The sequence below is a fragment of the Diadema antillarum genome, unplaced genomic scaffold (assembly GCF_040938485.1).
Source record: "Diadema antillarum isolate AM-2024a unplaced genomic scaffold, OU_Dant_1.0 seq00001536_RagTag, whole genome shotgun sequence".
NCBI lineage: Eukaryota > Metazoa > Echinodermata > Echinoidea > Diadematoida > Diadematidae > Diadema > Diadema antillarum.
In genome coordinates, this window is record NW_027272268.1 from 621,978 (window position 1) to 645,671 (window position 23,694).

Below are 23,694 nucleotides of genomic sequence, written 5' to 3' on the forward strand. Positions count from 1 at the left end.
AGATTGACTATGAGTCAGAAGTCTGCTGGACAGGTTCAAAGACAGATGGATTATAATTCCACATCCACACATCTGTGTTCTGCATTTTGGAGAATTCACCTTTAGTGCAGTGTGTTTAGGGTCGCTGACTTCTCATTTTCTGAAGTGAAGGAGCATAAGACGTATTTGTGCATTGTAATTATCATATATGACAAATTGTACCTGTGTTGCATTTAAAACACTGGAACTGGTAAACGTTCAAAGTATATAAACGAGAATGCTTAGTACAATGATTACCAGGTAGCCAAACTTCTAGGAAATGTGCTGAAAACACCATGAATGAGTATTATGTGAGTGGTTTTATCCTTGTTCATGTTATCATGCCTACCCTAATGGTGAATTTTTAAATTTAGTTTCCTTGCCATATTAAGTCATCTTTGTGCTGACTATTTTGGTGTGTTTTGGTTAGGACTATCTTGAAGTCATTACAAAGATGGTCAGTATTTCACTGCCTGCTCTCACGGGATATTCCACTCATTGGTGTAGATTGCAGATCTGAAGGGATAATAAACTTTACTATCACAGTTTTTGTAATATGTGTGTCAGAGTGCCCTCATTTCTTTCAGACTGGCTCTGAGTGACAATTCCATACATGTTTGAGATATTGTGCTGATGGAGTGGAGGAGTGGGGTGGATTCAAACCTGTGGAGGGAAATACAATGTATGTGTGTGTGTGTTTGTTTGTGTGTGTGTGTGCACTTACCCATGGTGGAAAACGAGGACACACACACACAAACTTTACATTTAAACAGAGGACATAGAGAACCGAGGATGTCCTCGGTTCGCAGATCATTCCAAACGGTCTGCTTTTGCATGTAGGGGTACATGTTTGTAGGTCCTCGATTAGCATTATTGTAATAAGTCCTCTGTTGCATGGTAATATATGAATGAGTCCTCAGTTGACAAGAGTCTTACTGACACACAGGTCCTCGGTTATGTGGTAAAATTTTTGTGGGTAAAACAGGTCCTCGGTTTCCTCCATAGACGTGTATGTGTGTGTGTGTGTGTGTGTGTGTGAGGAAGAGAGATAATTCAAGCAAGGATGCCAGAGTCATTTCATGAGATGCCAAGGAAAATTCAAATCAATGATTAACGAGGCTGATTTTGTAATTTATTTTTTAATCCAATGCTGCAAATTAGTTGACACATTGAATAGCACATTTTTCCTTTGGAGGACCCTTTCCAAACCAATCTTTTTTTTTCTGTATCTGCTGGAGCTCAAGGCTTGCATGACAAGAAAGGACATGGGGAAAATTAAATGGAGTGACTATTCAATTGTGTGCAAGATGAAATTCACAACTACAGCATTCACATACAGCTACTTCCTTGACTACTATCTGACAGGGAAATTGCACTTTGGTACATGTATGTGTACAATTACTTTGCCTTGTTTCTGTGCAATTAGATATATGAGCTGAATCATTAGCGGCCAACAAGGCCATTACCCACGGCTCATATCTTTGACCTGGTTTTTTTTTTTCAGTTGGAATGTGGAACTCATTTAAAGCAGCTTTGAAGAAAACATGAAATAATGTACTCTCAAACCTAATTATAGAGTGATATCCAGCATCCGCAAATTACCAATTAATCACAATTGCTTCAAATCTGTAATGATCATTAATATCAACTATCACTTTTGTTATGCATCGTAGACCAGACATCTCTCTTACCTCTTTTCCTTCTGTTTTCCATTCTTGTTCCCTTTTTGCTCTTTGCTATCTTTTCTCTGACGTGACTCACTTTTGCTTTCTCTCTCAACCAGTTGTAAACATGTTTTATGCAGTTTTCTTGTCGAGGTTTACATTGAAACCCTATTTCTCCATCCTATTTTGCCTATCTTCATTATTTATTGAAACTCCATTCAATATTTACCTCGGACCCTAGACGATACAAGCAAAAATTTGAACTCAGTTCCACACATTCGTGAAATGAGAGAAGTGTGTAGAGAAGTCCAGAAGCATGGATGCTGCAATATACTGTAGAGTCCCTATATGTAGTTTTTACATGGTATACTTTTCTCAAACTATTGTTGGTTTTGTTTGTATTTAACCAGATGAGGACAAGCTGATTTTGCTTGACACACATTATCCATAAACACCTGCCCAAGTAGTAGCCTAATATACTCTTGACTAATCTTCAACAGGTTAAAGGGAAACAAAAAAGTCACCAATTATCAAATTGAGTTCCGATTCATTAAGGAATGATAAATGGGTTTACCATTTTGTGATTACAAAGACAATTTCATATTAAACACACACACACACCCACACACACACACACACACAAAAGCGTGTAATTAACAAGACAGAATTACTTTTATACTTTCAGTAAGAGAAGCATTACAGTAAAATGTGTACAACATACCATAGCCATATTGGAGAGGGAAAGACAGTCATGAAGTACAGTGTACTACCTGTGAAAGGGAATTCTATGGCATGGGATACATTTCACCAAGTTGTAATAGAGGTACTGTAAAAGTGGATATTTTCGCCTGAGTAATTTTTCACGCTCAGCTGGTAAGATGAGTTTCGTGTGTTTTTGATTCCACGAAATTAAAACATGAACTACAGAAACATATAACATGCAAAAATATTAGTGTTTTTATTTTCGCGTTCGTTTCTGGTTGCACGAAAATTTCCACTAATACAATAGTCTCTTCATGTTCTTGGTGTGTTGTAGTCGTAGCAAGTGCTATAAATGTACACTGAAACCCCATTATAACAAGCTTACAAGGAGGTCCTGTTTCTTAACAAGGTGAATTCAGAAATCCTGATTTTCCATTTCTGTATTTCGCTGGTCTCTTTCAAAGTACATTTACAAGTTACCGGCAAAAACGAGATAAAACCAGCAGTCCAAGCAAACTCGTTATATTGGGGTTTCCCTGGCTTGTATCTCGTAGGAATGTCTTCATGCAGTAATGAATGCACCAACTGCTAGTGCTACAGACAACAGAAAATTAGACACAGTGACTGATATGCTGAATATCACATTTTAATCGTCATAACCGAGCTGATACTTGGTTTTGTGAATGAAGGTGTCTTTTAGACCAGTCTTAAGAATATTCATGACAAGAATGAGGTTTTAAATTCCAAGACCATTCAAACAGAAAGCTACATGTAGGTCCTATAATCACACATGAAATAAGAAAGCCAAAGAATTTTACAGTTACTCATGTTTCATGACAGTAGTATTCATCACAACCCTAAATAATGTGCAATTTGCACAGGCGATAAAGTTATCTCAAAACTCCCATTTTAGCACAGAAAAGTACTGAAAAATCATGTTATCTGCTTCATAATCTACCTTCTGCAACCCTTACCACTATAAAGTCCTCATGGCAATGTTTTTTTAAAATCCTACAAGAATGCCATGTGATGAATATAATACACCTTATTCTTTATGAATCCACTTAAAAGCAGATTTCATGAGGATGAAGATTTGTGGTCACATGTAAGTCAATGGGAAAAGTGTGAGGCAAAGATATCATCTCTAATTTGTATGTAAGATTGCAATCGATATCATTCTTTCATGATTACCTGTGAATCTTCAAAGTCTCAGTACCATTTTGTGTCCAATTATGAAGAAACTTTCATGGTTCTGTTTGTTTGTTTTTCATCGTATCTCGGGAGGCCAATTTAAACATGGCATTGAAAACAACACTTTAACTGTTCCAACAGTGGAATCACAGCAAAGGATCATAAGTAGACACGATGCAATTACACTGGTAGCACATGATAGCTTGGCCTTGGTGGTCAGAAGACTCAATTACAGTGTCAAGTATTGACAAGTACACTACATTGACATTAGACATGCAGGGTGAAGATTGAAAGTGTGTAAAATGACTGCATACGAGTAAATGAATGCAAGGTAGCTGTCATTTAATCGTGAAAAAAAAAATGTTGGTAGCAAACATGAGACATTTGAGCTCTTTTAGCCTTGAAACTTGAACCTTCTCAGATCATTAAGCCTATACAAACAAAATGAATATGAACAGAGAGTGTCTCTATGCATTAGGAGTAATACAGTATCATAAATACATCGTACTGCACATGTACACAGGAATATCTGGGACACAAACAGTATGGTGGGGGGGGGGGGGGCTAGTAATGAGTGAGCAGAGGATTCAAAAAGTGACTGTGTAGAATTTAATCAAACAAATCAAGACAAGAAATTTGAACCAATGGGAAATAAAGTGCAATGTAAATTGGAAATGTTCATACAATTCAATAAGCAAATCACAGAGAAAATACATTAGGCCTACTCTTTTTTTTTTTTTCATGGTCCTTATCAAATATTAATTATTGATATTCATGTATGAACACTGTCAGTGGTGGATCTAAAGGGGGGCGGGGGCCCCCTTTATTTTTTGTTAACAAAAGAAATAAAAAGAAAAAAATGGAGGGGGAGCATGTGCCCCCACCCCCCTTACGGAATTCCTGGATACGCTCCATGTGTCCCCCCCTTTACAGAATTCCTGGATACGCCCCTGACTGTTACCACAAAAAAAAAAAAAAATGACAAAAGCGCGAATGCTGTGCAGACAAACATGCAGGACATTTTAATCACACAATCTGTTAGATACAGTACAAGAGGATTATCTCAACAGAATTTTGAACTAGTTAGGACAGATCTCACAATCTTCCAAGTCTCAAATTTCCCTAAGATGCTGCATCATATGTTATCATACATTCACTTCATTAATATATTCCATCAACTTCTGAAAGCACAATTTTCTGAGATCTTACACTCGTCTGTTTGGCATCAAAAGAGTATTGGTTTTCTTTTCTTTTCAAAGCCAGTATTACCGGTATGTCACATCTCCATGGCAACCACAAGTGGTTGTTATACAACATAACATGATGTCTGTGGAATCATCAAGGACAGATACATGTAATGTTACCATTGTTCTCACTGGTTTGTATATGACTCGTATAACTTGTGATTATAGGGTGGTGTGGTGATTCTGTCTGTAGGGTGTCTGCCTAGCAATCAAATGGCAAGGGTGCGAGTCCAACTGAGTTTCGCTAAGCAAGGTTGTGTGTTATCATGCCATCCCCTCTAGTGAGAGTTAAAACACTCTGTCCCTCGGAAAGAACGTAAAATGGAGCTCCAGTGCGTGAGAACCCATGCACATACAAGATCCTGCTTCAATCATTCATTGCAACTAAAAAGCAGGGTGCAAACCTGGTGAAGTGGTCTGTCCAAAATAAACACAGAACAGGCTGAAGATTCTGACTCCTCATTGTCCGACCCAGGAGACTAGCAATAGTCGGCTAACAGTATCAACTAGGCATGTGACACCCCACAAGATGAAGAAGACTTGTCATTTATATCCTAAAATTGCAACTTTTAGGGAAGTCTGCATCATAATCAAAATTTTGCCTTGTCCTGTGACATTTCAAGAACTGCCAGCCCTTGTAGAGGCAATATATTGGTACATAATTCTCCAGAAATACATTTAATGGTGCAATGTACAACTACACCTTTTGCCAAAAACATTTAAACTTTGAGCACTCTGTGTAAGGCCCTTGTTTTACAACTTCACAAAAATGACTACTCCAATCAAAATTATCACTGAATGTACAAAACATTCTTTCAAGTGATTAAATGTAACCCCCAAGATCCTATCAGGCGTGAAATGGTAGAATGACCCCCAAGATACAATGTACTATCAGGTGTGAAGCGGTAGAATAATAATAAAAAAACAAATCTGAAAAGTTTTTATCTTTGATTTCTATACAATAAAGCCCACAGATAATTGGGTTTTATGTCTTTACCTCAAAATCCACAGAAGTCTCATATTCATTTACCACATTTGTACATGCATGTGCAGGCCTATACAACTTACAAAGATTTTTTTTTTCTTTCTATCAATTGTTCACACTGCATGCTGTCACTGCAATATTTGTTAACATTTTTTAGATAGTGCACTCTGACATCATCCCTTTACATTTACTTCCACTTATGCACTATGGCACTCCTCTGGCATTGCGATATACACTGTACATACTTTGGCAGAGGCACTCAATCAGTTATAAGCTTGCACTAAATCACTTACTGTGAATAATTTTAACTGATCACACCTAGTTCCTGACTGCACCATTCACTTTTCATGAAAAAAAAAAGTTGCCATTTCTGTACTTCTTTCCAGAGCTGGCATGGACCACATTTATGAATGTGTGGGATGTTGAAGAAAACAAGTAGAGAATGGTCTGTACTCGTGCAGTGGGACTAAATTTTGCACGAGGTGGAAGGGGAGGCGTTTTAAAGGGAAAGCAGAAACAATCTAAAAATTCACCTAAAATCGGCAATCTCAGAGACCTTGTCATAATGGGGTTTCCCTGTACCTTCCCACCTCCCTGGTACAATTGAACAACTCTCCTTCAATACTCTGAAGTCTGGAACATAGCAATGACTATCATATATTTGAAGTGCAGTATATGAGACCTGTCTTGCTATTGTGAGGTTGTGCATTAGGCAAAGTAAAATGCACAATATCAGACCAAAGAAGGCTTACTTCAGCTGACTTTATGGTTGATGGCACCAGAAAGGGCACAGCAGTTGTTTTTCGAGGGGAAGAGTTTTGCGGATGCACAAAAAATGAAAAATTAAATGATTAAGAATCTGTGATACATATTTTGATCAAGATCAAAATCAAGATTTTGATTGAAAATCTGTGATTTGTAGACCTATTCACATTACTAGAGGCCAACATGTAATGGATGTCACATATCCTTTAAAACATGGCATCTGATTGGTACTTTAACATGTAGCAGCCATCAAAGTCATATAACTGTAATGTTAAAAGAGTAAAACCCCTCACTGGTTCTGTACATTGTATGTCACAAGCTTCACAACTTTTGAAATCAAACAACACACTTGAATCAGCACAAGTTTGTGCTGATCTTTTTACAGTGTGTTGATCTGGTATTGTTCCTACACTATTTCTACTGAGAAACAAAAGAAAATAAATCTTGTCTTTGGGGCGAATTCTCCTGACAAAAGGGTTTTATTTTGAAGAACCATGCGCTAGCTTTAAGATATGACAATTTTGCTGTTATTGTTCCCATCATTTAAAATTGATTTTCTTCTGATATCATTTTAAACACTGGGATTAATCTTGAGACATTTGATGTGTCTTAGATCTTGATTATGGGCTATCATCCAGTCTTTCAAACAGCTGATTGTCCCAAATCACACAGTCCTTGGTGCAAAACAGTATTGGTGTGATGTTCTTGAGGAGGTAAGACAGTAAACAATCCCTCCGGCCCTATTTCACACCTGCATTATCTTATCACATCTGATTGTGGAGTCCACTTTTCATAATCATCCACATCATTGTCACTGTCTGTTCTGGCACTGCTCAAGACCTGTCTACTGGCTTCCTCCTCCGTATCATGAGGGCTCTCCTCGTCAAAATACTTTTCTTCCTCATCCCAGCCACGTATGGCGAGGGAGTCATACTCCACATTGCTATCAACAGCTCCGTAGTCAAAGTCCTTGTCCTCACCACTCAAGAACCTCTCCCTCATGTGGCTGAGGAATTCCTCTCTCAGCAAGGCCTTCTCTTCCTCAGTGGCTGGAGTCGGTTGCCGATGGCAACTGGAAGATGCACCACCCTCATCCATGGCCTCCTCTTCATCATCTTCACTGCTGTTCTCATCTACCTCTCTCGGGGATTTGTTCTTTGTGTGCAGAATCTTTTGTCCTATAGGAGACAAATTTATCAAACAAATTACTGACACATCACTAATAATCATGTGTAACACTTACTGCACAATAGTTCATGTCCAACATTTGGCCTTCTTTACACAGTATGCACTATTTTCACTTACTGGAAAGGCAGAAATTTATGGTGTAACTAACTATGGTGTTTCTAGTTTCTAGCAACATCATAGTTTCTTGTGACTTGATATTAATGTTGCCACCCTTGACAAGACATCATTGTATGGCAAAAGAATTAATATGCTGCTGTACATTCAATGTACCAGCCAACTTCCCAAAGCTGACACCTGGCTATTAAAAATAAATACCATGCAGTTGAAACATTGACACAATACCTGAAATCTCCATCTCATCATCTGCTTTATCTTCCTCCTCATCCTCTTCATCCTCATCCTCGTCCTCCTCTTCCTCCTCAGCAGCGTCCTCTAAATCTTGCTGTCTTTTCAGCAATGCCTTTGTTTCCTGCTCAGCTATGAATGTTGTGAGGATTGTTGATAATCTTAAGTCTGAAGGGTCAATCTTTGCCCTTGTGTCATTGAATTCCTCATCTGTCAAGTACTGTCCAACAAGTTGTTCATACATCAGAGGATCTCTCGACCGCATCTCGTCATCACTGAAGTACGATCCCTCACTCTCTAGTTTCTTCAGGGCCTCATAGCGTCTGTTCTTTACCAGCACAGAAGCTTTGCCTGCACTCAGTCTCTTTCGAGCTTCCTTCAAATAGAACTGAACCTCATAGACAGCAGACACGTGGTCAAAGCAGGGAATGTCATCCTCACAAAGGTATTGATGGAATCTTTCCAGGAAGACGGCAGGATTACGCTTGAACAGGTCTTCCAGAATCTTTTCTCTATCATGAGTAGGGAGTTCCTCCTCATCAAGCTGCTGATTCTTAATGCGAGCTTTACTCAATGCAATATTTTCAAACATTCGCTTGGTATCTAATGTTACAGGGTCTGCAGCAACCTCAGTCTTCATGCATTCTTCATTTGCTGTATCCATATCCATGACTGTCATTATATGCTGATTTCTCTTGAGTGCCACTGTCTTCAACAAATCTGTATATGGTATAATCTGTATGAAAGAAAGAAAAGACTGTAGAATGTACAAGGCATGGTCTAGGAAGCATAATGCGCAGCACATGGAGTTGACTTCAGGAAAAGAAAAAATTGATTTGTGTGAGGATAATGAAGATAATGATCACTTTGATGTGAAAATAGTAAATATGAAATGGCTTCAATGGCGAGGATTCTTTTCAAAATAAAAAGTGAAAGAGCAAAAATGTAGTACAAACTCAAAACAACAGCACACACATTCAGGCCAATGACACTGACAGGTTTGTCTACTTATTTGACTGTTGAATACCTGCACACTGCACACCATTTTACTTTCAAAATAATTCAAACATAGAAATGTTATCAGTTTCACTTTCATATTTTCCTTATTCACAAAAATAAATTATTTAAATTAATGCCTAGAGTAGCTAGATTACACAATAAACTACAACACTGAAGTTTATATCACATGACAAGATCAAATGTAGGCCTATCCCTTTTATCCATAAATTACACTGCACTCTGTGTGAGTGGTATATGAAGACGAAGTCTGAATTCATCCACATAACATGACTCACTCGGTTATTCACACTGCAGACATGCCACATAAAAAGTGGTAACTCTAAAGTCTTCTAGGTGACAATTTTGTCTAGATGCAACTTGACCTCACTACCGTCTCAAGCAATAAGTCGCCTCACTCCACTCTCCAGTTTGTCCTTCTAGAATCATGCTATTCTGATTTAAAACCTGGTCCTTGCTGCTATTTTTAAATCATTTCATTCAAAATAACTGTGTTAGTGGCAGATTGAACATGCATGAGTGATATACTTGTTCGTTCCAACCATTTGGCATTAGTAACAAAAAAGAAAATGTGGCTAGAAAAGTCTGAGTTGTTTGTTTGAAGGTTGTCCTACAGTTTTACACGAAATTATCAATTATGTGCTGGCTTAATGTAACGCCATTATCAACACATGGGACTGAGGCAGAGGTGATGAGGCCATGTTTACGTTACTTTGATATTTGATAATGATTCATGTGAGACCGTTGAGGATAATTTTCGGTAAAAATACAAGGCTGTACTACGACAGTTGATACCTACCTCGTTACTCCATGCCACGACTTACAGAAGACGGTGCATGACAAATTGGTGCTTGTTGGCATTCACCACCGCCTAGGTCTAGTATGTTTCCCAGTATGCAGTATTGCAGTTACGTTCATCGTTCACGTTTATGCGATCGGCGACGGCCGACGTTGTACCACCTGTACCTGTGCGGAGAGCTGAATGCGAGAGCGGACCACCTGACTGATCTCGATCCCGAGGGGTTAGAGGGTTGACATCAGTGGGGTTCTGGGACAACTACTGGCACACCCCTTGGACATTTACCCCAGACCCCTGGCTCTATACACTATAGTAAGCCTAATCCTAATCCTGAACCTAATCCTAACCCTAACCCCTAATTCTAACCTCAAACCTTAATTATTAACCCTAATCTTTATTCTAACCCTATCACTACTACCACAGAAGGCCATTTATCCGGGGGGGGGGGGGGGGGGGGCGTGCTTTTTTTAGACGGCACAGATTGGGGAAACTAAAAATCTATCGGGGACCCTATCCCTAAACCTAACCCTAATCCTAATCCTAACCCTAACCATCAAACCCTAACCCTAACCCTAACCCTAACCCCAACCCTAACCCTAACCCTAACCATAACCATAACCAAAAACCCTAACCCAACGTTTTTCCCATAGGTTTAACACGCGCGATGCCCCAATCTGTGCCGTCTTAAAAAAAACGCATCCGGGGGTAACTTTGTCGGGGGGGGGGGGGGTAAATTTGCTAGGTGATACACAAGCGCTTGCCTGATTGTCCATCAGGGCAAGTGAAATTCAAAGTCGGGCAAGTGTTTTGGAACAACGAGAAAAAGAGCTTACCCGATTTCAGCAAGCAAAAAGTTTTGAAGCCACCTTTTTTCCCCCACTTTGTCCTTCTCCAAACCCACGAAGTCAACCATACAGATCGAAGCCCTTACAACACACTTTAATTTCATTTCAGCAACTTTCCAATACATTACGTGGAGAAGCTCAAATGCAATGCAACACCAACACTCGATGGAACCAAGTGTGTTACTCCAATGTGTTTAGATGATTCCAGATACCTTTTGCAGGGGCTCTTCTCTAGGAGAGATTCTTCTTCCCAGATACTTATTATGTTATGCAACACCCTGCCGGAATAGAACTAGTTTGTTTGTTTGTTTGTTTGTTTGTTTGTTTGTTTGTTCATTTTCCATCTGAGAAGATGGCTGGATAGCCCATATTCAGTTATTCTAAGCTGGTCTTCCATGGGGTCCAGTTGATAGATGCGAGGCGGGACCATTTTACCGGGTTAAACACCCTGCTCTTTGCGATGAATGAATAAAGCGGGATCTTTTAAGTGCATGAGTTCTAACTCTCTCTCAAACACGGGACCTCCGTTTTATGTCTCATCCGAGGGCCAGAGTAAAGGGGACAGTATGATTACACACAGCATTGCTCAGTGAGACTAGGGGTATCGAACCCGGGTCGCTTGGGGCAAAGTCTGCAGACGCGGGACCGACTGAGTCAACTCACCGCCCTATCAAATTAGTCACCGCCACCTCTGCAAACCTCTCCAAGCAGGAGGTGCAGAGTGTATCCTGCATGCTTCGTTAATCTGGGAAACATTGTTTTTACCTGTACATAGGAATGACGTAGAAATGTTTTTAAAGTCAACACTGTACATACACCACACCAGACCTGCGTACGACTATTCCGTATGTCAAAAAACAAATTGAATAAAATACAACGGGACCTCCCGCAACGATAACTTTAAAAATAGTGAATCAGTCCAAATAGAGTTTCAGGGTATGAAACTACACTGCAAAAAATGCGGTGTTAAAAGTGTAACACCAACCGGGTGTCAAACTGTGGGTGTTAAATTTGGTGTTAAATTGACACAATTTGACACCCTTCGGTGTTAATTTAACACCAACATTCTCTCATTCATTGGGTGTTAGATTCTCGGTGTTAAAATGACACCCAACTGGTGTTATAGTTTTGTCATGAAAAGGGGGTTTTCACTAATAACACCGTATCGGTGTTAGTTGTCCACCAGAGAAGATCACGTGTTCGCAGTCCGATGATCTCATTGGTTACACATGCCAATGCCTGAAATTTGTTGCTGTGGCGCGGAGTCGTCAACGTCTGTCATCGCGATAGTCAGGTTTTCGATGTCGTCTGGGGCTAAAAATGACATTGAATCTATGATGGTGACTTTGCTAAGTCTGTCAGCAGGGATAAGTATCTTTTAAGGTAATTATTTCCTGTAACAGTTATTTTCTATCATAAACGATGTGCATGATTTTCACGGATTTCATCGCATATTATAGACAACTTTGTCTTTGCACGCACATAATACTATAGTATGTAGCGCAGCTAAGTAGCCTATAGTGTTTGCCATACATAATAGGCCATAACACCAACGCGCTGCAGTGGTGCATTGAGTCCGAATTTCGCTGAGGGTTCCTTTGTCCAATAATTGCATTTTAAAAGTATCATCAAATTTTAAATATAAAAGGTTCCGTGGCATTTTGTATTGTTATTGATGTAGTTCTCTTACCTCTGAGGCTCTGGTGCGGATCTTTGTTAGCGCGCAAATCATTTGTAACCAATGAACCCGACCCGCTACTGACGTGCACGAAGACGAAGTTCGAACAATGTTTGTGTGTACATGTTCGTAGGTTTGTACATGTTCGTAGGTATACTGGTAGGCCCCTAGGCCTACTATATTTTTTGTAGGGCCTACTGTAACTGTTCTAGGTCCAAACTGAACTAGGTTTAAATTTAATAGTACTAGGTACTAGTAGCAAATATCGCTCTAAAAACAGCGTAAATACCCGATTAAAGGGGCTGGGTGGGGGGTTCTCCCGACCCGATTTTTGTTTATCACAACAGGTTACGTGATGTTTTCAGTAGCTACACGTAGGAACGTAGGGGCCTATATAGGACGCCAGTGTTTGCGCGTGGATCTTACGTTAGAATCTACTAACTAGTTTCTAATATGACTACTACTGTTTATGAGTTTGCTAACCGCTTACAAATTTACATCATATAAGAATATGCTCTTATAAAGTTGATGACGTCACATGCATGTACAGTAAAACCGGTATTTCCACCGTGTCCATGTTAACCCTTTTCCTACTGGAACCTGCTAGCCACTGTATTAAGTCTATGAGGATTTCAGAATTCAGTATGGAACGGGTTAAGACAGTGCACTAGATCTAATTGTAAGGTGCGAGTTCAAGGGTAGCGAGAAACAGAATCACAGCCCCTATTAATAGCTGGCAGTTGTTCTCTGTCTGAGAACTGATCCTAAATTTCACAAATGAGTCAAAATGGAATACATGTATCATCACTTTTTTCATGATTCAGGTGAGGGAATATACATGTAGAACTACGTCTACTTTGATGGTAGTATTTGTTGAAATAATCTCTTGAAAAAAAAAAATCCCTTCTGGAATATGCCTCTTCCCCATACTTGTGTTATTGCCACACTTAATGATATTGGCAATAGTGCACTTGAGAATCTTGAAAATGACAGAATTGCAAAAAGACCTTTTATTATCTATCTAAAAAACCTTGAAAATGAGAGTAGATCAATTGCAAAATGGCATTTGATTTTTCCATTTCTCCTCAAATAATATTTGCATAAATGTACACTGCATAAAGATGATGAATACCTGGAAGCAGGATATTAATCCCCCCCCCCCCCCCCCATGGCTAATTAAAACGAACTTGAAATTATGAGCATATCTCAAGTAGGTATATATAATAGAATCACCGACTGAATTAATCTGAAGCCACCTGAACAAAACCCTTTGTTTTCTGCAGTTCTGATCAAATCTTTCATGCACACAAGATAAATCTGTTTCATGCACTTGTATACAGTAAATACACTAGTGCAGTTATGTGGATGTTCAGTACTTTGAATCCTAAGCCAGTGCATCACACCTTGCGCACCAGTTTGACAGTTTGCGGACTTGTAGCCACTTGATAATTATGCATGTTCATGGTCCTTACACTTGCAGGTTGAACAGTACTTCTCACTCCTCCCAGGCAACGATGCCAAGCTTTTTTGAGCAGTGGCCAGTTTTTGGTGGAAGGTCTTGTCAAGCTAGCAAGAGGAAAGCCTTCAGAAACCACAGTCAAGCTGTTGAGTTTGCTGGGAGAACACATGCGGAAAACTGATGTGGATTCATGAGACTTGGAGCAATCATCAAATAGTGTACCACCAGACCTGGTAGCAGTCAAGGTATGCACAATATTATAGGTTTTGAAAGCCCCTTTTTTATGTTCTAGATGTCTATCCATCCAATATCGTTTCTTGTGTATCATGCCGCAAGTTGAAAACAATCATCTGTGAATGAAACTTGGTAAGGCTATGTAAATCCAGGGGGCGTTCCACAAAACTTGTCATTGGTGACAACTTTTATAAGTAGCTGAAATCTTTGCATCTGACAATACATTTTATCAAACGTTTCCCTGGAGTCGATGAGGGTCATGAGGTCAATAATCAAGGGTCAGGAGCCCTTCATTATGAAAAGGAAATATCTTGTGACTTTGATTTTTCAAAGGCAGATGAATGGATTTCACCAAACTCAATTGTAATATAAAAGTTCGCAGTCACAAATCAATATGTAATGTAATTTTGTTATTTTGGAGATGCTGATGAAATAAAGAAGAGTTTTTTTTTTCTTGTCTTTTTTTCTTTTTATAGAAGCCACACAACAACCCATGGGTTCATCCTATATGAAGGATCATATGTTTTACTTAATGCTCCCTGATTATGCAGTGCAATTCACTTATAATTTCTGTTGATACCTGGATACTTTGTTAATGAGTCATGGAATATATTGTATATAACATGCATTTCTTACAACACAGCATAGAATGTAAGTAACTGCAAATCCTTCTTGTACTCTATCTGCTTCCACCTGTGAACCAGGGCGCAAGGATTGTGCAAGATTTCTGTGGCTTTGGCTATAGACTACCTTATCCGATTTCAAAAGGTAAGTCTACATGACTATAAGGTTTGTTCAAATATGATGCGACAAACCCCCTGACATTTTTAGTGTTCAGATATGGTGCGCCGAACCACGCCACTTTCATTATGTTAATGAATGCACATGACTAAAAAAAAAAAAAAAATAGATAAAGATAAACTCATGACATTGTGTCTTCACTTACTTTTGAGTTTGATTGCACCATAACTTCTTGCCACTGTGTGGCAAAATATATTCCACTTGCCTCAGTGTTTTTGTTTTGTTTTGTTGCATTTTGATCTGTTTATTTGTTTGTTTTTTACCATCTCATATCGCATTGATTTGTGCACTAAAATGTTGCCGGAGTTTGTCTCATCATATCTGAACAAGCCTTTATGAGTCATTTTGGACAGGCAATTAGAACTCACAGTACTTTTGTATTCTGAAAATGAAATTGATTTTGTACGAGTTTAATTGATTGTGCATTTTCTACTTTCTATGATCTGTTTTTGTATTAGAAAAGAAATTCGAGGTCAAGGGAAATTTTCAGGGGTTTTTTTTTGTGTTGTTGGACTATGTAATTTATTAAGATCACTTGCTTTTCAATGTTTCACAGGTTAACTTTTTTTTTTGGATGTTGTGAATATTTTTGCGCACTTGCCTTTGTCAGGGTTATGTCCTGATGTCGACGAGAACTTTACTCGTGAATGCTTCAAAGTCGATCCTTGAACTTTAAAGATTGTCTTCCCCATATGTAGGCTAAAATTTTGAAGTTGCTTTTTGATCAGTCACGAATAAGAGAAAAGTGATAAATTTCAAAGCTTCTTTGAGAAAAAATAGGTATAAGTGAGTTTTAATTGTGAAATTATAGTGATCTTTAAGTAAAATGGAATAAGATCCATTTATTATCCTCTGCCAAGAAATGGTGCCTGAATTGTTATGGTTTTGAGTAGTCCATCCCTCCATGTGTGTGATAGCTTGAAATCTGTTAAAATAATCATAAATGTGAATAAAATGTGTTAAGCCTATGTATGACTGAGTCTATCAAATTGCATTATGGAATCGAAATAAAGGTCACAGTCAAATTTGTCTAGTTTTTATTTGTAATAGATTCATACAATGTCTGTTTGTTTTTCATTGTTTCCTTACATTTTCAGCCTGATGCTAGTTTTAATCACCACTTGAAGAGGGAGAGCAGAAGAAGATGCAGCTCTTGATGCAGCTTGCTTGCTTGAAGATCAGAAGATGCAGCTTGCTTGACAGAGGACGTCAGAAGGATAACATACATGTGTACCATGTATTACTTCATTGTTGACCACTTGGTACTACCCTGCCCTGGTGATATCATTCAGAGTGCCTTCGACACATTGTTCAAAGCACATTAAATATGTGTTTTGTCTACGGTATGCAAAACCTCTCATCAACCTTTGGACATTTGGAATTACCCAGAGTTCGTGAACCGAGATCTAAACTTTCAAATAGATAATGAAGTGATGCATTCTTTAGGAGTTCCCACTGAAACTGCTTTTTTTTCACTGTTTGCCATACGAGCATGGACTGAGTGATGGACAAACAATAAATTGCGCCCAGGGGGCCTGTGTATGGACATAATTTGATTCGTTCAATGGTTTTAGAAGACACTTGAAGAATCATCATTGTGACAATGAAACTGTGAAGATACTCCAAGTCCAGTTCTATGGAGGAACCGAGATAGAGACTGATGATATACAGTTGATGAAGCAGTACTCTTCATTAGTCGATGACAGTTTTTGATGAGGAGGTGATTACCTTTAGTCCAGGGGACATTGAACAACGACCTTGTAATTTTTACATGTCCTAGTTTACATGTGTCAGTATGGAGTAATGCATTACCATGGTAACATCAAATTTTCATAAAGATTACAAATACAGAATGTGGATCAAGCTACTCAGTTTTAAATCAATTCTGTTGAAATTTGATTGTCCAGAAATCTGTTGCCATGGCAATTGCAGTTTTTAAACAAATCATACAAAATTGTGTGGATCACGCTGCTCTCTTAGTTTCTTTTTTTTCAGCATTTAAATTTGAATTTGATACATATGGTCACTATGATGATATGTTATCGTGCAAGACACTTTTTGTGGGGGTCATAAATCTGTTTCCATGGCAACAGCATCTTCATACAAATCATCCACAAGTACGATGTGGATTCAGCTAACTTCCTCAGATTTTGAGCATTTGACTTTAAATTTGGCACATGTGACCACTGTATTATGTACCTGTGCAAATTTTATTTTTCATCATTGTCAAATAGTATGTTGTCAAGTTAATGGTATTTTGTAATGAGAATCGTATAAACTACAAGTGGATTGAGCTTACTCTCTCAATTTTTAGCAATAACCTTGAGATATGACACCTATATATTGTGACAAGATAAATTCTAGATGTGCAAAACACTTTTCTCGTCAATGTTAAACAATGCGTTGCCATGCTAACTTATTATTTTTTTTAATACAAAGCAATCGAAGATACACTGTATTGTGATTGACTCATAACTCCCTCATGTTTTAGGCATTTGACTTGAAATTTGGCACGTGACCACTGCAGTGCGCTAATGTGCAAATGTCATCTTTTGTATCGGTCAAAGAAAGTGTTATCATGGCAGTGACATTTTCAAATTAAAAACTTACACAACAGTTGATTATGCAATCTCCCTCAGTTTCTGAGCATCTGGCCTGAAATATTGCACAGAGTGCTAATGTAATGGCAACCATCTTTTAAAATGAAAATCAAACAAAAAATACTGTGAATCGGGTAAGCTCCCTCAGTTTTCTAGCATTTGACTTGAGGTTTCGCTCATGTAACCAGTGTAATCTTAAAATGAGTCGCACACTGATCTCACTGTTGAGTAATCTTGCTATGGTAAGAACTTTTGTTACATTGTACTTTTTTTTTCAACAAAAGGCATACAAGAATATCGTGAATTGAGCTAACTCTCTAAGTTTTAGGTGGGGGTATCAATTACATCCAGTTCGAGTTGAAAATATTGGCCCAAGAAGGCCTTATGTGTGTCATTTGAATATTTAAATGATCCGAATTTCACATGCTTGTATCGTCACTTGCAATAGCATTGATCAAAAGAAAGAGTATTATTTTTTTTTATGTTAACATTTTACAACCAGACTGGATGATCTATGTTGAATATTTGAATTATACAGCTGAGTAGGTAATTCAATTTGAACATTTGAATGATAGAGCCAAGAAGATATAATACTAGTATCAATTTCATTTGAAAATTCAACTTGATAGTGCCAAGAAGGCCAAAGGTATTCAGAGTGAGTATTTAAATTTGATGTTTTAGCCTACAATAGCCATAATGTATCTCATTTGCATAGATAATCAAAGAACCAACTGAAAGGGTCAAAGGTATTCCATTTTGATACTTATATTGCAGAGATGAGGCTTTCATTACATGTAATAGAATTATTGTGTTTTGTTGAGACAGACAGAATTTATTAAATATTTTGATCAACCTAGTAGCACGTGACTGTCTTTCACCTACTTACATTACTGTGTTATTTTGTGCGATTGAATGTGGAGAGTGTGAAATGATGTCGAGGTATCGACACTTCAAATTGTTAATAAGTTGGCATCACTTGGAATTTATTTCTCACTCTGAAGCGTTGAATCAACACTTCTGTGGTGTCAAATAAACACCAAATAATGCAAACTTATAACACTTTGAAGTGTTAGAATAACACCATGACAGGTGTTGGGGTATAGATTCTAACAACAAATAGTGTTGAAGTTACACCGTCATTGGTGTTAAAGGGTGTCAAAAGAACACCAAAGTGGTGTCAACTTATCAATAATCTAAGCAACACCAAAGCTGGTGTTGGTATATTTTAACACCACGGGTGTTGAACTTACACCATAACCGGTGTTGGGATGTCAAATGAACACCATTATGGTGTCAACTTCTTAACACTCTCTTAAGTGTTGAAAAAACACCGAGGCTGGTGTTGGTATATTTTTACACCCTTTAACACCCATGGGTGTTGGATATTTTAACACCAGAGACGGTGTTACTTCAACACCAGATGGTGTGGTCCTTTATTGAAGTTCGGCCGGTGTTAGATTCAACACCAGTGGTGTTAAATCTAACACCGCTGTTTTTGCAGTGTATAACTTATTACCTCTATATTACAGAAAACCCTATCCGATTTGCTCAGTGGCCAAAGAAAAATGAGGATCTTTGATGAGCATGTCAGGAATCCCTTACCTCCAAGTTCTGTCCATCGTGCATGTCCAAGAGCATCCAAGTGGTAAACTTGGGAGAAACAGACCTTGCATGACATGCTTTACAATGATCAACATTTCTCTGTGGCAATAATAACTAAATTGAATTGGGTTTTCTGCAAAATATAGGTAAGATGTTACATTTTAGACCCTGAAATATAATTCAGACAGTTTACTCATTTTTTTTAATTATTATCATTGAAAGTTATCAATGCAGAAATCCGATTGTTTTTTTTTTTTTTTTGGGGGGGGGGGACATATCATAATATACACTGGATGATGGATTGAACATTTCAAGAAGAAGAAGAACGTGTGAATCACACATGCACGTGTGCTGTTTTATTCAAATGATGAACCTCGCAGTGATCAGAAACTCAAGTATAATCTGGCTAAATCGACATGCAAATCGAAAGACGGATATTGTTACGAAACACTGGGAAACACAAATTACTAAACTTCTTAACACTGGTTATAATAAGAATATGATGGATTAATCAATACATGATTGATAAGACGTCATCTACTTTTTCTCCGAAAAACACAAAGATGGTTCGATCGACGTTCAGGAGTGATAATGACGTAAGCTATAGATTACATGGTTTTTCCCGAAAATAGATTGTGTGTGTGTATATAATATATATATATATATATATATATATATATATATATATATATATTAAATTTGTATATAAATATACAGTTTTGTCTGAATCAAAATAATGATATCAGTATGAAAGAAAACGTGGGAAAATCACGAGACATAGAGAAATATAAATAGCAATAACAGTAATGTATATAGGTACATCCAAAAATTATGAACACAGTATGCAATACAGTAAGTGAAAGAGATACAAGGAAATGGAGACGGGAGTGGGGAGGGAGAGGGAGAATCAAGCAGACGATGTCAGAAAGAAATAAAGGAAGAAAGAAGAAGAAGAAAATATAATACCCGTTTGTTTCCCACATACGAGGTTGTCTACGTGTTTTCTTTGCATGACGCGGCGTCTGACATGACTTCGGCCTCAATTCCGCAGCATACAGCATTCATGCATGTTGCACTGAGGTTGAAACGATTAATGTTGTGATATTATTTGATGAATTATCAAGGCTGACATGAGACCTTTTAATTCATAACCACTCTCTTGCACACACACACACACACACACACACACACACACACGCACACACACACACAGACACACACACAAAGACACACACACACACACACACACACACATACCCACGGGATCCTCATTTTAATTAGAGGGGCGCTAATCAACGATTATGACACAGGTAAGGAGCGGGATGATTCTATGTTGTGGCTGTATTTAAAGGCAATGCATAAAAATAGCTATGACCAATATAACGTTCAAGTCTAGGCTCGGATAAAAAGAATGTCCTTTCGTTAAAAAAAGGTGCAACTCCGAAACAAGGTATAGATAACAATGGACCATGAACCCGTAGAGAGAACAAAGTATCAATATTGGTGCGCGCCACATTGGCTTTTTTTTTTAGTATGGTATACACGCACGCGCGCGTTTTCGTTTTTTCAATAATACTCATCTTTACATCAGACTGCTTGCAGTCATTATCTTCAAATGTCTTAAAATGATTATGGTTTCTGTCAAGGGGAATCTGATTCACTATTCTGAGGTTAAATCAAGGCAAATTAAAAAAAAAAAACCCAATAATGATAATATTCCCTGTTACTGCACTCGATTACCCAAATGATTATATCCAGTACATATTTACCGATTTTACATTAAACTGAATACATTTTCCATACTGTTAATCGTAAAATTTTGAACCCCTCAGAAAAAAAACACACTGATTAATGTTACTTAGTTATCTGTAGTAACATCACTGTTACCACAAATACACCAATTTCTTCGGCGAGGCAAATGCAGTGACGGTGAATAAACAAAGTCATATTATCATATCACAAAATTTGATAGTGCATGACTGCATTTAGTACGGTTAGGCATTTGGAGTGCATGTCCATAGTTAATGCGTGATAGAGCATGCACCGGATTTGACAGTATGAAGGATGATTCCCAAGGAATAGTGCACGACCAAGTCCATACATTATTAAATGGCGCACCCAATGTCACGTGATCATCAATGTACCGTCAACCAGTCACACGTCATCATGACATATTGTTAGCTTCATATTATTTACTCATCAACACTCTTAAAACATCCGAGTCAGAACTGACCCGGAACTGGGTCCGTTGGGGTCATACACCGTTCCGGGTCAGAAATGACACGGAATGTGGTCAGATATGACCCATTCAGAGTCATGAAATTGGTCAGGGTGACCCCATTCGCGGTCTTCATGACCAAATTCCAAGTCATTTCTGACCCGGAACGGTGTATGACCCCAACGGACCCAGTTCCGGGTCAGTTCTGACTCGGGTCTTTTTAGAGTGAAGAATTAAAAGGTCATGATCTTAGGCACTGAACGACAGCATCATCACCATAATTATTATGAAGAGTTTCATTGCGAAATGGGCTAAGCGCCATTTTTCAAAAATGTAAAGTTATGTGTCCATCGTCAGACAGAACAGAATAAAACCGTTCCAATGAGAGCTCACTAGTCTTGTAACATATTACACGCAATATTCCAGTGAGTTATGATTGAAAATATATCATTAGCAGCTTTAATCACAAATATTTCAACTAAACAAGAATGGGGTTAGCTCGTTTTGCAATAAACTCTTCATATCAACAACAGAAAAACTGAATTCTTCCTTTCCCCACTCCACCCCCCCCCCCCTGTCTTATCATGATTACTACACAGGCGTAATATGATCACCGTTTCGTAAATACAAGTTGCTTGCGAGTATATTTCAACTCGACGGATGCCTCTGCATTGGACCTTATGAGTGCGCAATTTTCCCCTTCCTCTTCTTCTTTTTTTTTTCTTTTTAAATCGTGCGTTGTGAGATGCACACAGTAATTGTCAGTAGTTACGGGGAACAGTCAGTTTGCTAGTTAGCATGATGATCACAGCCTATATAGCGGTCTGAACTGCCATCTTCTGTTGTTCCACGACTCGGCCTCAGCCAACATAACACGCGCTATTCCTTTCGCGTTCATGACACGGTGTGCGCGTAGCGGGGGCGGGGATTCTGGCGGAGAAATGGAGCCAACATCCGGGTTACTGAAACCTGGTTTGTGGTCAGGAAGAGGGGGCAAACCACAAGTAGGTTGGCGGGAAACCATATTTTTGTTGTCCTCGGTCGAATGCGTGGTAACAGCAAGGTGTTCAGAGTTTCCTCTGTCTACATGCAAGAGTTGTCCTTCATTTCGACGTGTATGCTCTTCAGTGAGGCAGACGGCAGACTTACTATTTGTACTGGTAGATGCCGATGGTCTAACTTCACCTCGAGGTCGTTTTACATTCAGATTTTTGAATTTCGGCAGTAGATTTGATGGCTCGAGTGTCCTATGGATATTTCCTTCACCGGAACGAAGTTCTGTCTTGAACCAATCGCTCCTTCGAAAACCTATGTCACAATCTACTGAAGATGGCCCCCTTTTATTTGTAAGCATTCCACTTCCAAACGAGTTCCTCTTCTCGGCATTGCGAGATTTGTGGATTAAGTCTTCTGAACACGATTTCTTGGAGTTGATTCTCCTTAAAAAGCCTCTTACCTCCCTGATCTCGTCCCGATGTGTTTCCAAATTTCGCCGCATCTCACGTTGTAGAGACTTTGTTTTAGAAACCAGACGACTCTCCTCCATGTCGTTTAGACGGAGCGCCCTCTGGTATCGCAGGGAATAAAGGGATGGCTTCTCGCGCTTCTGGGATTTTGAAGCGTCAGCCACATCTTCCATGAACGATGAAAAGCAGGAAATTACGACGGAGGTATTGCCGATATAAAAATCCATTTTCTCGATGAAGTGAAGATAATGCATGAACAAGAACATATAAACAAACACAGTAGCAGGAAGATAAGAATTATAATCCCAACACCTCGAAAGGGTAGCCTACTTGCTAACTGTCAGCCATGACTGAATTGTCGGGAGGAAAACGCCAAGAAAAACATATCTTATATCCCGTTACAACTGCCGCCTGAATACTCTCACAATGTCGACGAAATTAGTCTTTAAAGTCACCTTGAAATGGACCAAAAGTTGTGCCTTAGACTTCCTACTCAGGAAAATCCATCAATCAACACCAATATAAGAAATAAGTATATAACGTAAAAACAATCACTGCCAGGTATTTATACCCCATCCCTCCATGACGGGTATTTATACTTTAAAGGGAAAGGCTAGTAACTGATCAGTGGGAATCAGTGGAAATGCTGGGAGATGATTGTTCCAATTCTTATGGGATTCATTCAAGAGTTCATTGTATATCTATTGTTGTGTGAAAATGATTTGCTTCAGAATGGTCTCATATTCAAATAATGTGCAGTTTAATGCTTCCAGGTTAGCGTCCCTGGTCAGTGACGGAGCATTAATCTGCACATTACTTGAATATGAGACCGTTCTGAAGCAAATCATTTTCACACAACAATAGATATACAAT

The 23,694-nt window shown here is 38.6% G+C and overlaps 1 protein-coding gene across 1 annotated transcript; it reads right to left on the reverse strand.

Annotated features, from left to right (window-relative positions):
• Positions 1 to 6,977: 6,977 nt before the first annotated feature.
• LOC139710508 (coiled-coil domain-containing protein 97-like) lies at positions 6,978 to 8,781 on the reverse strand. Its single transcript, XM_071622440.1, has 2 exons — positions 8,100 to 8,781; positions 6,978 to 7,747 (listed from the first exon to the last, which is right to left on the reverse strand). The coding sequence occupies exons 1-2, from the start codon at positions 8,779 to 8,781 to the stop codon at positions 7,326 to 7,328; spliced, it is 1,104 nt and encodes a 367-aa protein (XP_071478541.1). The 3' UTR covers positions 6,978 to 7,325.
• Positions 8,782 to 23,694: the final 14,913 nt, after the last annotated feature.

Bases quoted from the DNA above. Each gene is read 5' to 3' on its own strand.
- LOC139710508 (XM_071622440.1), bottom strand. From the start codon at position 8,781: ATGACAGTCATGGATATGGATACAGCAAATGAAGAATGCATGAAGACT. The intron at 7,748-8,099 runs GTATTGTGTCAA...TGTCTCCTATAG, and splicing joins TGATGAGATGGAGATTTCAG to GACAAAAGATTCTGCACACA.